Below are 13,081 nucleotides of genomic sequence, written 5' to 3'. Positions count from 1 at the left end.
GGATGAGGTAGGGAAGACTGAGCTGTCTTAAAAGAGAGCAGAAATTAGATGAAAAGGTGAGACCAGGTCAGACGTTCCACATGAGCACCTTAGAATCCTTCACCAACTACCCAGGGGCTGGTTGCTAAGGGGTAATATAATACCTAGTCTGAAATGCTCATCTAACATTTCCCTACTCTGTTTGCTGAGGGACTAGCCAAATTTTTCTACTTCTCTCCCATAAATGTGAAGAAAATTTTCAGTGATGTCAGAAATGTGGGGAAAGCACTGAGGAGCTAAGTAATCTATTGCTTGGTTAGTACATCAGAAGATCGTGTTAACAACTGGGGCTAGGGGTAATTATACCCCAATTAGATAGTCTAACTTAATTATATCACTTTAGAGCGTCTAGGTGGCTCAGTTGCTTAAGCGTCTGCCTTCAGTTCAGGTCATGCTCCCAGGGTTCTGGGATCGAGCCCCCGGTTGGGCTCTCTGCTCCACAGGCAATCTGCTTCTCCCTCCTCCTCTGCCATCCCCCACACTTATGCTCTCTCTTTCTCTCTTTCAAATAAATAAAATCTTCTTAAAAATTATATTGCTTTATTTTAATGAGAAACAGCAGAATAGTTTTTTACAAAAAGTGAAAGATGGTGCATTCACCTCTTTTCTCCTTCACTCCATGACATAAGATTAGGTTGTGTTTATAAAGTAAATTAACTGATGTTATAATTTTTTTCAGATATAGAGCAAGTAGAGAAAAGAAACATCTAAGTTTCATATTATTCATATGAGGCAGATCCTTTGAGTGTTAGAATTAAAGCTAGTTGATTGATACCATGTGATTTGAGGTTTGAGCCAGCAGTAGTCACTTCTGTAGGAATGCTGACACTGACCCTCTCCAAAAGAGAGGTATTTCAGTCTCAAATTCATGCCACAGAAACCTAAAACCTGTAAACCCCCAAACTTCATCAGAACAAGGGTTTAGGTAAGAATAATAGGTTTTACAATTTCAGTACTTCTTTTTTCACTCATTTAGAATTTGTTTTCTTTTTCTTTTTTTTTTTTTTTTAATTTATTTATGATAGTCATACAGAGAGAAAGAGAGAGAGCCAGAGACACAGGCAGAGGGAGAAGCAGGCTCCATGCGCCGGGAGCCCAACGTGGGATTCGATCCCGGGTCTCCAGGATCACGCCCTGGGCCAAAGGCAGGCGCCAAACCGCTGCGCCACCCAGGGATCCCTAGAATTTGTTTTCTAATGTTTTAGAATTTGTTTCTAATGTTTTCTCCATACCTTCGCACGGATTTGGAAGATCATTTAGCTGTTTGTTTTCCTTTTTATTTTTTTAAATGGATCCAGGTTTCTTATTTTATAAAATAAGGATGGTTCTTCCTATCAGCCTCACAGAATGACTGTAAGATTTAAACAAAATATTTGCTTAAGGGGAGATTTCATAATCATAATTTTCCAAAGTTTTGCAGTTAACATTTTTCCTGTAGTTTTGTTAAATTTTTTTTTTTTTTACAAATAACTATACTCATAAGAAATTTACAAAATAGAGTTAGAAAGAAGCAGTTTTTTTTCTTGTTTGTTGATAATCCCACTCTGCAGAGACAGGTAATATTTGACATACGAATAGAAGGTATAAATTTATGATGAACTTTGAATTCATCAAAGTTGAATTTCAATATCATGAAAACTGATATTGTAATTGCTTATATATCAGATTATGGCAAGAATTCTATGCCACTGATTCTTTTTTTTCTTTTTTTTTTTTTAAGAAATTAACTTCTGGACATGATTAGAAAATGCCAGAAATCTGATTCTGGCAAAAAAAGGAAGAAGCTTATTTTACTAAGGCATCTACTTAATGTAGCGGCCAGCTCAATTATCATACACTTGTTAAAATACATTTAATGTAAAAATCTTAAGGCAGGGGAGTAAAAGTGTTGCTGTTAGTGAAAGTTTTTCATTGAAGGCCCTGAGTAATAGTTCACACATTTATTTGAAGTTTCAGAGATTCACAAGTAAGCATGGAAAGCCCATTCATAGCTCTGTCGAGATACTGTGAGTCTGGCCTGTGGGAATGGGTCACACTGGTCATTCACCCTTTCAGTCTCTCACACTGGTCACTCACCCTTCCAGTCTCGTCCTGACACTCCCTGCTCTCCATTGTTCTCTCTCCCTCACTGGATGCGTATTTTATGTGCAAGAATGACATAGTGTCTTTCACAATGGGAGTTCAGCAAATTCTTTAAATATAGCCCTCATAGGCAAAACTCTGCAGTACTCAAGTTTGGACAGAAGCAATTTGTTAGGCTCAGTTTATTTAGGCTTGGTAATTATAATGTAATTTCTTTTCTTAGAGTTATCATTCTGCCATCAAATTCTAAACTAAAGTGCGTGAAATTCTTTGCCTTGACTGCTTTACTCTCCCTCCATCTTTGTGCTTTGTCCCAACGCATGGACAGTATGGACTAATCTTGGTGATACAGAATCTGTTAATGACTTAGTCCACTGACATAGGTCTTTTCTGAAGTCAAAGAAAAATAGTCATTTTCCTTATTCTCACTGATTGGAGATGAGATTACTGTATCAAAAGATGCCTCTGAATTCCTCTCAATTAATGTTCTTTATCTGAATCTCGAAGTTAAATGAATTGACCTGACTTATTAAAAATTGAGTGTAGACACTTGCACTATTAATATTTCATCTTTAACACTAAAAAATAAAATTCCCTTAACAAAATAATAATACATGCAGGTGATGAAAAGCTAGTCATCTCTTCATTAAAATAGTCCTATGAGACCTCACTCTGACCATATATAAACAGTGTAATTATTGCTTACATTTTAAATAAAACAACTGTCATGTAATTCATATTTGACAAATATTAACGGTCCCTATTACACTCAACTAGAATTACTGGGTGATCTTTTGAAACCAGATCAAAAATATTTGAACTGATATTTTCAAAGTTTTATTTTGTTTTTTAAGTTTAAATTTCTAGCTGAGTGAAGTAAGTCAGTCGGAGAAGGACAAACATTATATGTTCTCATTCATGTGGGGAATATAAATAATAGTGGAAGGGAATATAAGGGAAGGGAGAAGAAATGTGTGGGCAATATCAGAAAGGGAGACATAACGTAAAGACTGCTAACTCTGGGAAACGAACTAGGGGTGGTAGAAGGGGAGGAGGGTGGGGGGTGGGAGTGATTGGGTGACGGGCACTGGGGGTTATTCTGTATGTTGGTAAATTGAACACCAATAAAAAAAAAATCTTAAAAAAAAAAGTTTAAATTTCTAACTTTTATCACACTTTTATCTACCAGGAGACTTGAAATCAGTTTATTAAAATCATCTTACAGTCTCTAAACTCAATACAGTTTTCTTTTTATTGTTGTAGCAAATTATGGGGTTTTTTTGGTGTGAATTTTGGTTTATGTCCTCATTCAGAGATACAACGATTATAAGCAAAAGGCAGTGAGAGAATTAACATGGACATATTTTGAAAATCTTGTTTGTGATGTTAAGAGCCAAGACTCTGGATATATTTGGGGCAGAAATAATTTTTAAAATACACAAAATATAAAAAGTACACATGGACAGAGATCTGTGGTCTGTATTAACTGTGATATTACATGTTCATTAAGACCTGTACTGCTAAGTGAGTATAAATCCGGAAGAAGTTAATGTAAGTATTTTTAAATGGGTTTGTATTTCTCTGATAAACAGCCCTCTCCTTCTGTTTGTGATCATAGGATAAAAGCTCTGTAAGCTTGTATATGTTCATTTTTACTGCTACATCATGTAGTGTGCTCTTAAGATTGAGATCTCATTCCCCAGGAAGCATTTCTGTCCAAGATTAATTGCCCTTTTAAAATCAGCGTTTGATGTATTCCTTCGGCTATATCCTGGCTTGGTTTAACCCTCTTTGACCTGACCTCACTGACTATTACTGCTGAGGCTGAGTCAAAATCCTTCACCATGATGTATGCACTTCAGATTTCTGCCTGTGGTTTTTCGTGTCGATGGATTCAATTAGTTGGTGTTTTACTAATGAACATATTAGAGGTTAAAGAATTTGTCAGAACAAAATTGTTCAGACTAGTGGTAGTTCAAAAGCTCATCTTTTCCTTTCTTTAAGACTTTCAGAAGTACTAAGTATTTGTCCAGTTTTATCTTCAGCACCTCACACATTCCAAGATAAGTTGTTTTCTGCTGAATTATACAATATAAATGTGAAACCACAAAGTTAAACACAATGGTTACAGCATTTGGCCTTGGATTTCTACAATTTCATAGCTCATGTTCATGTTATGAGCTAAAAAGCTAATTAAACTGAAATATTCGGATTAAAGGATACCTTTGAAGATACACCATCCATTTCTGTAGCTTCCTTTTAAATTCAAGATTTCACATATGTAGTATACTTATTAATAGTAAAAATGAAACTCATGCATCTCTCTGGAAACTCAGCTAACCTATTTTTAAGGACATTTAGGACATATTCCTTATTGAAAATTAACCAAAAAAATAAGAAATAAAATGTAGATCAAGATGGGAAGATTTGAGCCATTGCTAATAGAAATCTCTGAAAGGCAAATTCCTCACATATTGTCAGTTCTCAAATAATGATATATTTTTAGATCTATAACAAAGATCCTGGAAGTTTTTTTCCCCCCTACCTGAATATTCTCCTCTTTAAAAAAGAAGAACATTACCTAAGTCTACTAGGTAACAATAGTACAGCAGGGCTCATTTGACTTGTTAGTGATATGCTTTAGTAAATATACATGTTGAGAGCAGTACTAATTTAATTCAGAGGGTTTACAGTGCTTAAGAAATTTTTTAAACTGTCATTCATTCTGTTTGCATAATAATTGAGTCTTTCGGTTTTTGCTGTAGTCTTTCTTTTTTTTGTTGTTTTAGTACATTCATAAAATTCATGTGCCACACTGCATAATAATGAGACTGAGTAATTTAGAGTGTATATTAACATTAGGCCAAATTCTCACAGCCCTTTGCATGCCAATCACATAATTGAATCCGTGGTTTTTATATGTCTTTTGATACTGCTAGTACTGAAAGAATTACCTTATTCCCATAACTTTGTATACGGGAAAAGAATTACATTGAGTGTTTTCTTTTTGTTACTAAACCATGATGTTTTAAAAACTAGTCTTTTGTCTTCACTTACTCTCTAATATTTTCAATAGTTTTGTGTTTTTAGGGAGTGAGTCACTAATTTCACTGGGTACGTGCTCTACTTGGATATCCCACTTAATCTCCATGCAACCCTGGAGAATTAGAATTCTTTATCCACAGTATGAGAGGAGGAAACTGAGACCCAGAAGATTAAGTGATTTGCCTAAGAATTCAAAACTAGTGAATTGTGCTAATTTGAACTCTGAAAGAAATATTTTGCTGTTTAAGCATAAAAGACTCATAATAAAACTGTAAGACATATTAGTGATCCTCTATTCTAGAACATGGTTTACAAACTGACCCATAGAGTCATATTGAGAATTAACTATGGGTTGTTAGTTCACTTAAGTCAGCAAGTACCAGGATTTGGGAGACCAAGATCAACCAAGCTGCCCCACCCTCCTCTGTGTTATATATACTGGGTTTCTGCATAAGATTTTGTTTAAGGAAAAATTCTATACTCTTAATATCATAAGATTTATTCAAGGGAACGTTTATCCAAGAGATTGATTTAGAAGGTCTGGAGAGGAGCCCAGCTTGGTTGAGCGTGTGCCTTAGGCTCAGGTCATGATCGGGGGGGGGGGGGGGGGGGGGGGGGGGGGGGGAGTCCTGGGATCAAGTCCTGCATCAAGCTCCCCCTAGGGAGCCTGCTTCTTCCTCTGCCTATGTCTCTGCCCCTGTCTTTCATGAATAAATAAATAAAATCTTTAAAAAAATAAAATAAAATAAAAATCCCAAATGATTCTGATCATCAGCCAGACTTGCAAACCATGGATCTACACCAACTTCTTCATTTTACATATAATGAGACCCTCTGAAAGAGATCTGAGGCCTGCTCAGAGTCCTTTATTACCATAATGGGAATTCACCTTGCCTGCCTCCTGTTTCATCTTTCAGTAGCACCTTGTTAACCAGCAATGCAGAGTTGGCCCTTGTTCCTTTATTATTTTTTATCTTTTTATTAGTTTTAAATTTTCATTTATTTTTTTTTAGGGAGCATACAGAGGGAGAGGTTTAGAGAGAGAATCCCAAGGAGGCTCCACACCCGCAGCTTGGAGTTGACACAGAGCTCAGTCTTACGACTCAGATCATGACCTGAGCCAAAACCGAAAGTTGGACACTCAACCAACTTGAGCTGCCCAGGCACCCTATGTCTCACTTATATTATATATATATCATTATTTTACATATACACAAGAAGTTACTGTTGTTTTAAGTTCATAATTTTCATTAATGACTTGTGTAGCGAATGCAGATTTTCTTTTTTGCTTCCACATGTAATTCTAACTGTTCTAATCATACAACCAATATCTATCTGAATATATTTTTCTTAAAATGTCACAGAACTCTAAAAGTGTTCACTTTTTAGGTATTAGTATTGGGTTTTATTAGGCTGTTGGTGATAATACAAAAGCATATGATACATTTATAAGTAAGATGAATATAAGACATGAAATTTTATTATATCCTTTGTGTTGATATATGACCTCTTCAGGTTTAATATCTAACTCTTCAAGTGAATTGAATTCCTCCTCTACCTAATGAAAATAGTGTCTCCGCCTTTATTTTCTGTCCTTTTCCTTGCTTTTTAAGCCCAAAGTATTTATTAATGACTATCCTTATTTTTACAAGATGAATTAAAATAATTAGGTTTAAAATTGCTACGTGGACATTTTACAAAATAATGATGCTTCCTTTTCAAAGCTGTCAAGGTTTAGAAAGGCACAGACTATCCAGATTAAATATGAAATATGAACTATGAAAACTAAATGCAATGTGTGATTCCTGGACTGGATCCCAGATAGGAAAAAGAAAGAATTGGGATAATTGATAAAATTTGAAATGATTACACCATAGTATTTTGTAATTTTTTTATTTTGATGACTGTATTATAGTCATGTAAAAGAATATTAGCAGGTTCACACTGACATTTAGGGGGGGAAGGGCTCAATATTTCTAATTTACTCAAATGATTCAGAAAATAATTATATACATACAGAATGATAAAGCATGTGGGACAAAATGTAAGCAGTTGATGAATCTGGGTGAAGGGAAATTCCTTGTACTATTCTTGCAACTTTTCCAGAAGTTTGAAATTATATCAAAATCAGAGTTAGCCCCCCAAAGTGCTGTATGAGGGAATTTCATATAGAACTAGTTCACTTGATTACTGTCTCAAATGTTTGCCTACTTTAAAGCATCAAACTACTTTTTTAAAAAATATGAGTGGGTGAGGTGTGGTATAACTTCTTTCTCCTGAGTCATTTGCTTTGTAGTGATGTATTTCTTATTCCCAAGTATTAAATTCTAGATTCCCATTTTGAAACACAAAGACATATTTACCAAAAACATGATTTACTTTAACAATATCATCAAGTGTTTCCTTTCAACTGTTAGAAAAACAAGAAACATCTTGCTAATTCTTTGCTGCTTCGTTTTGTTAATTCTGATATTACCAAAATGTCTAGTCATGCTCTGTTGTTCTTTATGGTAGCATGAGTAGGTAATAGCATATATACTTTTTGGCTTATCTAGAAACATTTTGATTTTTTCTTGATTTAATAACCAAAACAGTTTTATAGGTAGAGCTCATTTACTTAGTAGTACCAGCCATCAGAAACTATTCTCTAGACATTCATTTTGGGAGTACCTGGGTGGCTCAGTCAGTTAAGTGTCTACCTTCAACTCAGGTCGTGATCCCAGGGTCCTGGAATCCAGTCCCCCATCGGGTTCTCTGCTCTTCAGAGAGCTTGCTTCTCCTTCTTTCCCTGCCTCCCTCTCTCTCTCCCTCTCTCTCTCTCTCTCTCTCTCATAAATAAGTAAAATCTTTAAAGATAATAAATAAGCATTCATCCTGGCAATGCCTTCTACCAGCAACAAGATTATCCATGCTCTGAAAACATTTGTTGACAAATTATGAGGTGTCGGGCACCATGCTAGGCACTGGAAACATAGTGATGAATAAGAGGGAAATTTAGTTAACAGTTCCAAGGGAACTGCTGTTCCATTCTAAGAATTCCTCTGGTGGCTATAGTGTTAATGGAGGAAGTCCGAAAACAAGAAAGATAAAGGTACACAGATGAAGTATTTGGATAAATGTAGGCAGTGACAAAATTTATATTTAAAATGTTAAAATATTGTGTTGGGGAATATGACAGTCCTAGGTGCATTTCCATAGTTGTCTTAGTGACACTTTTATGTTACATATTAAAAATGGCCCCAGTTTAAAGCAGGGAATCAGTGCCTATTCAGGTCTCTGATAACGTGATTTATTAGCTTTGTTATAAAAGATATTTGAATAGTGCTTATGTTCTCCACCTATATTGTACAAATCAGACTCCCACTCCCATCAGTCCTTTTTGTAACAAGAGTGATCTTTTGCCTTTCAAACACACTATGCATGAGTGGATTGTATGCCATATTGTATTTGCACTCATGTTTAAATATTGCTCTAGGCACCAGATTTTGGATACCGAGTTGAGACTTGTTTCTTATACTCTATTTCAGAGTATCCAAAGGTAAACTCTGGCTTAAGGAAAAATTTTACAGATAAGGAACTCTTACACCACTGCTCTTTCATTTTTGACTCAGTGCTAAGTAGGAGGAAGATTCTGAGAATATTAAAATATTTCAAAGAAATATACATAAGAATATGAAGAGAACTATACCGGAAATGTTTTCAAATGTTCTAAGAAAGATTTAATGCAGTGAAACCTTGGCAATCTAGAACTTACAGAGAGTGAATCATTCCAGATAGCTGAGGGTTTATCCATTTGAATACCAGCAATTTAAAATATTCTCAGAGTACTAATACCATGCTTTCTATAGTATTCAGTATATTGCTTAATCTTTTATTTATAGATGATTCCCATCCTTATGAAAATTAGTCATTGTATTAGCACAGTGATCACTGCTGTGTATAAAAGTATGTGCCGATACAACAAAGATTGTCAGAAAAATCAAAACAACGAAAGCACTTTTTTAAAAAGGTGAGAAGTATTATGAGGCGATGTCTTTTTCCAAAATTGTTTTAAAGAATAGCAGTGATTCAGGGGTTTGTTTTGGGACTTCTGCTTGGTTATGTTTGGGATCAGTAGTATGTTTGTTTGTTTTGTATATTTGGCATGATTTTATCAATTCTTTGTAGTGTTCCTATGTCTTCTCTTATTGTCAGTCTGTTGACTGTCATCTCCCAGGACTTGTGCTGCCTCTAACGGGGAGTTTAAGCATTTCTTTAAAAGGGTCTCGTTTCAGGGGCCAGCCACGTTATTATCACCATACATCATCAGCCCATTTTGCCTGGTCATTAGAGCACTTGGATGAATAGAGCAGAAAGGGGAAAGGATGGTATTACCCTCTCATTCAGTTCCATGAGCCTCCCTGTTTCCCTGTCTCTTGTCTCCAGGAAGCTGAGAGGTTCAGACATTTTATTTTGGAGAGATTAAGAGAGACAAACCAAGAAGCCTGCTGGAGGAGTGACACAAAGTTTCTTGAAGGTTCTGTTTTGTTTTGCTTTCGAAAAAGGAATTTGGTTTTGCTTTCTTTGTTTTCCTATGACAACCAAGGAAATGGTTAGGAGAGAGCTGCTGCTCACTTTACCATAAAAGTTGTCAGTACATCATATCAGAATTCTAAAAGACACACAATTCACCTTAAATCTGTAATAAAATTTGAATTTGAAAGAAAAGTCTGATTTGCAGCACTCTTTTAATTAGTGAATGGGTGTTAACAGAAATCAATCAGTTTTCGTGACTCTAAGACAGGAATTCTGAGTCAGACTCTTAGTTCCTTCTCGTTAAAACTGTTACTGTATGTCTCTAAAACTTTCTGGTATGTATTTGAACAACTTGATTGAAATTAACCTGTAGCTCCCATCTGTTCCATTAAATATCTTCCTAAATACTGATCTTATTCTTGGTGATTTCTAGTCATATTTCTATTTTATATTTTAAATATGTATTGACCTACTTCATATACCTGTCATATTTAATAACCATATAGTTTTTAATGTGTAACTAAAATAAATTTTGGTCAGTGGGTACATGGGCTGTTTTCTCCACTATAGTTTCATTAACGTCAATCTTAGGTAAGCACAGTAATTAAGAAAGAATGAATACTTTCACATATAGCAACAGAATTTTTATCAGAATTCATTGCAACCCTCAGGTTTCTGTTTTGGGTGATACATATTGCAACATTTGAACTTTCTCCATGTCCACATTTCCTGCTTGGGAGACAGACCAGGTTTAACCTGTTAAAGCTGTTAAACCCATTTACCTCACCACAGATTCTCAAAAGGTATCACAGATTATTATTTCTTCTCTTTTGACCCTTCCTGATTACTGTTGGATTTCTTTTTTGGAATAGATGGGGAAAAAAAGAATCAAGTGATGATTCATGGAATTGAGCCAATGTTGGAAACACCTCTGCAGTGGCTGAGTGAACATCTGAGCTACCCAGATAATTTTCTTCATATTAGTATCATCCCGCAACCAACAGACTGAAGGATCAACTCTATGCCTGAACGGAATCACCCTTAAACAGGATTTACCAGAGCATGTCACCCTTCTGCTTCAATCAGGTTTGGTGGAGGCAACCTGACCAGAAACACTACTGCAAGCCAAACAGGAAGATGATTCCATGTCAGATAAGGGCACTTGGGCTGGTCTTACTTTGCATCACCACTGCTTTCCTCCACTGCCGTCATTAAACCTCAGCTGCGACATGAAAGGCTTCACAGGACCACTGCAAGTCTTCTGTTTTCTTGTAAAATATAATGAAGCCGAAACCTTTGGCCTAAGAAGAAAATGGAAATATGTGCCACTTGATTTGTATTTCTGATTAACAAATAAACAGGGGTATTTCCTAAGGTGACCATGATTGAACTTGAGCTCGAGGGAGTGGAAACATTGGTTTAATTTTCTAGAGAATTAGACTTAAGAAAGTAAAAGAGAAATTCTGTTATCAATAACTTGCAGTAATTTTTTGTAAAAGATCCAATTACAGTAAACCCATCTTTCCTTAATGAAAATTTCCTATGTTTACAGTCTGTCTATTGGTATGCAAACAATCTTGTAACTTTGATAATGAACAGTTGAGAGATTTTTAAATAAAACCTCTAAATATGTTTTGTCATTTAATAACATACAATTTTGTCACTTTTCCAGTACTTTCAGACTCACATACAGTAGATCACTGTTTTTACTCTGTGTTACCATTCAGGCGGGTCGTCATTGACATGGAGTGGATGGAGGGCATAGGATAACTTGTCTCAGGAGCTGTCATAGAATTTCCTGCTGCCAGTTTTTAAATCTATGTTCTTTACATGATAAAGGTATACATGTTATCATTTATCTTTGCTGTTTTATCACTGTAAACCTGTCAAATCATAGTATGTTTAAGCATCTGTATAAAGATAATCTTGCATTTTTGGTGGGAAAAAAAAAACGGTCCTTTGCAAGCTAGTGTTTTCCATTGGCTTCAGATCTAATCTTTCACTGTGGCCCCTGGCAGCCAGTCGCTGAAGTCTAAAGATTACCAGTCTCCTGACTGTAGTAGCTTTTCTGTGACTTTACCAAAAATATTCAGAGGTTCCTGGAGTCCTCGTTCAGTATAAGGAAATTTTTGCTGCACTTTATTACCGTGCTGCTGGAACTCTACCAGCTAAACGTATTTGTGCATTACGCTGTGTCTTGTGAGCTAGCTTGCTGTCCGTGTGGAATGTCGACCCATTTGAATATGCTACAAAGCATAGTATCACACAATAACAGTCTTAGATTCCATAATAAAAATGAATGTCTTTCCTATAAAAATTGTACGAATGTCGAAGTGAGATCCTTCTAGTGCTCACTGCTTCCTTTTTCCTTTTGTGATTTTTTTCACTGACCAATAATAGTGTATTTCTTCACAGAACAAGATAACGTTAGTCAAAGATGAGATATCTGGAGTGGAATGGATAAGCCTCAATCAAGAGAAACAGGTACCAATATGAGGAAATTCAACCTAATTGGCAAATGTCAGTGAAATGAAAAGTGCCATTTTAGTAAAGGCAGAAAAAAATGACAATATTTGAGTTACTTAAGGACAAAAAACCCACTGACTTGTATTTTTTTTTCAAAAGAGATTGATCTGAATATGATTGTTCACATTAAAAGTGTTTATTCGCCTATTCAGTTTGGGGGTTTTCCCCCTTGATGTTTTGACAGACTGAAGTGAGCTTCAGTGAACAAAAGGATCAAAATGCCAGGGAGTGCTAAGCTGTGAAGAAGAAAGTGTGGTAAGAACGGTAAGCCATAGTAGTTTTCCACAGACAAGACTAGTTTGAGGTTTCTGCAGTGGGCTCAAGTGAGCTACTGATCTTTACTTCCAGATTTGAAAGTAAAACTTTATCAAGCCATTGCCCGTTGTTACTTGTCCATTATTACACCAGCATCATAACTGTATTACCCTGCTCTCGTCCCAGGTAAGTCAAGCCCCGATCCCCACAGGAAGAATAAACACAGAAATTCGTGCTGGCTTAAATATCTATTTTTGTTTCTTTTCGTTTGAATATTTAAATTTTATGGTTTATTAAAAAATTAAATAAGATTTTGTGTCTGTCATTATTTCCAGAAGTTGGAAATGAAATTCATATAAAGCAAGTTACCTATTGGGGAAATTATTAAAATTTCCTTAGTCTCACGCTTGTCTGAACGTTTCTCAAAGCAGTAGAAGATATGAGGGGAAAGGAAGAACATATGAAAGAAAACCGGAGAAGGCCACAAATCTCTATATGCTTGTTTATAACTCACTCTTGGTAGTGGACCCCCCACACACACAAGGAAATAAAAATATGTTTTAAAATTATTAACGTTGTTAACTAGGAAGGTATAAATTCAGCCTAAATAAAGTAAATC

The 13,081-nt window shown here is 35.6% G+C and overlaps 1 protein-coding gene across 6 annotated transcripts in view; it reads left to right on the top strand.

Annotated features, from left to right (window-relative positions):
• ATG5 (autophagy related 5) overlaps positions 1–12,773 on the top strand; it is a 126,808-nt gene extending 114,035 nt beyond the window's left edge. For all 6 annotated transcript variants that reach the window (XM_025444464.3, XM_035697988.2, XM_025444468.3 and 3 more), the window contains one exon: positions 10,554–12,773. In XM_025444464.3, the coding sequence (XP_025300249.1) occupies positions 10,554–10,690 (137 nt within the window). In that variant the 3' untranslated portion in view covers positions 10,691–12,773. The remainder of the gene's footprint in view (positions 1–10,553) is intronic.
• Positions 12,774–13,081: the final 308 nt, after the last annotated feature.

The sequence above is a fragment of the Canis lupus genome, chromosome 12, assembly GCF_003254725.2.
Source record: "Canis lupus dingo isolate Sandy chromosome 12, ASM325472v2, whole genome shotgun sequence".
NCBI classification, from domain to species: Eukaryota; Metazoa; Chordata; class Mammalia; order Carnivora; family Canidae; genus Canis; species Canis lupus.
Note: the sequence above shows the minus strand (reverse complement) of the source record. Positions and strands in the feature narration are given on the sequence as shown.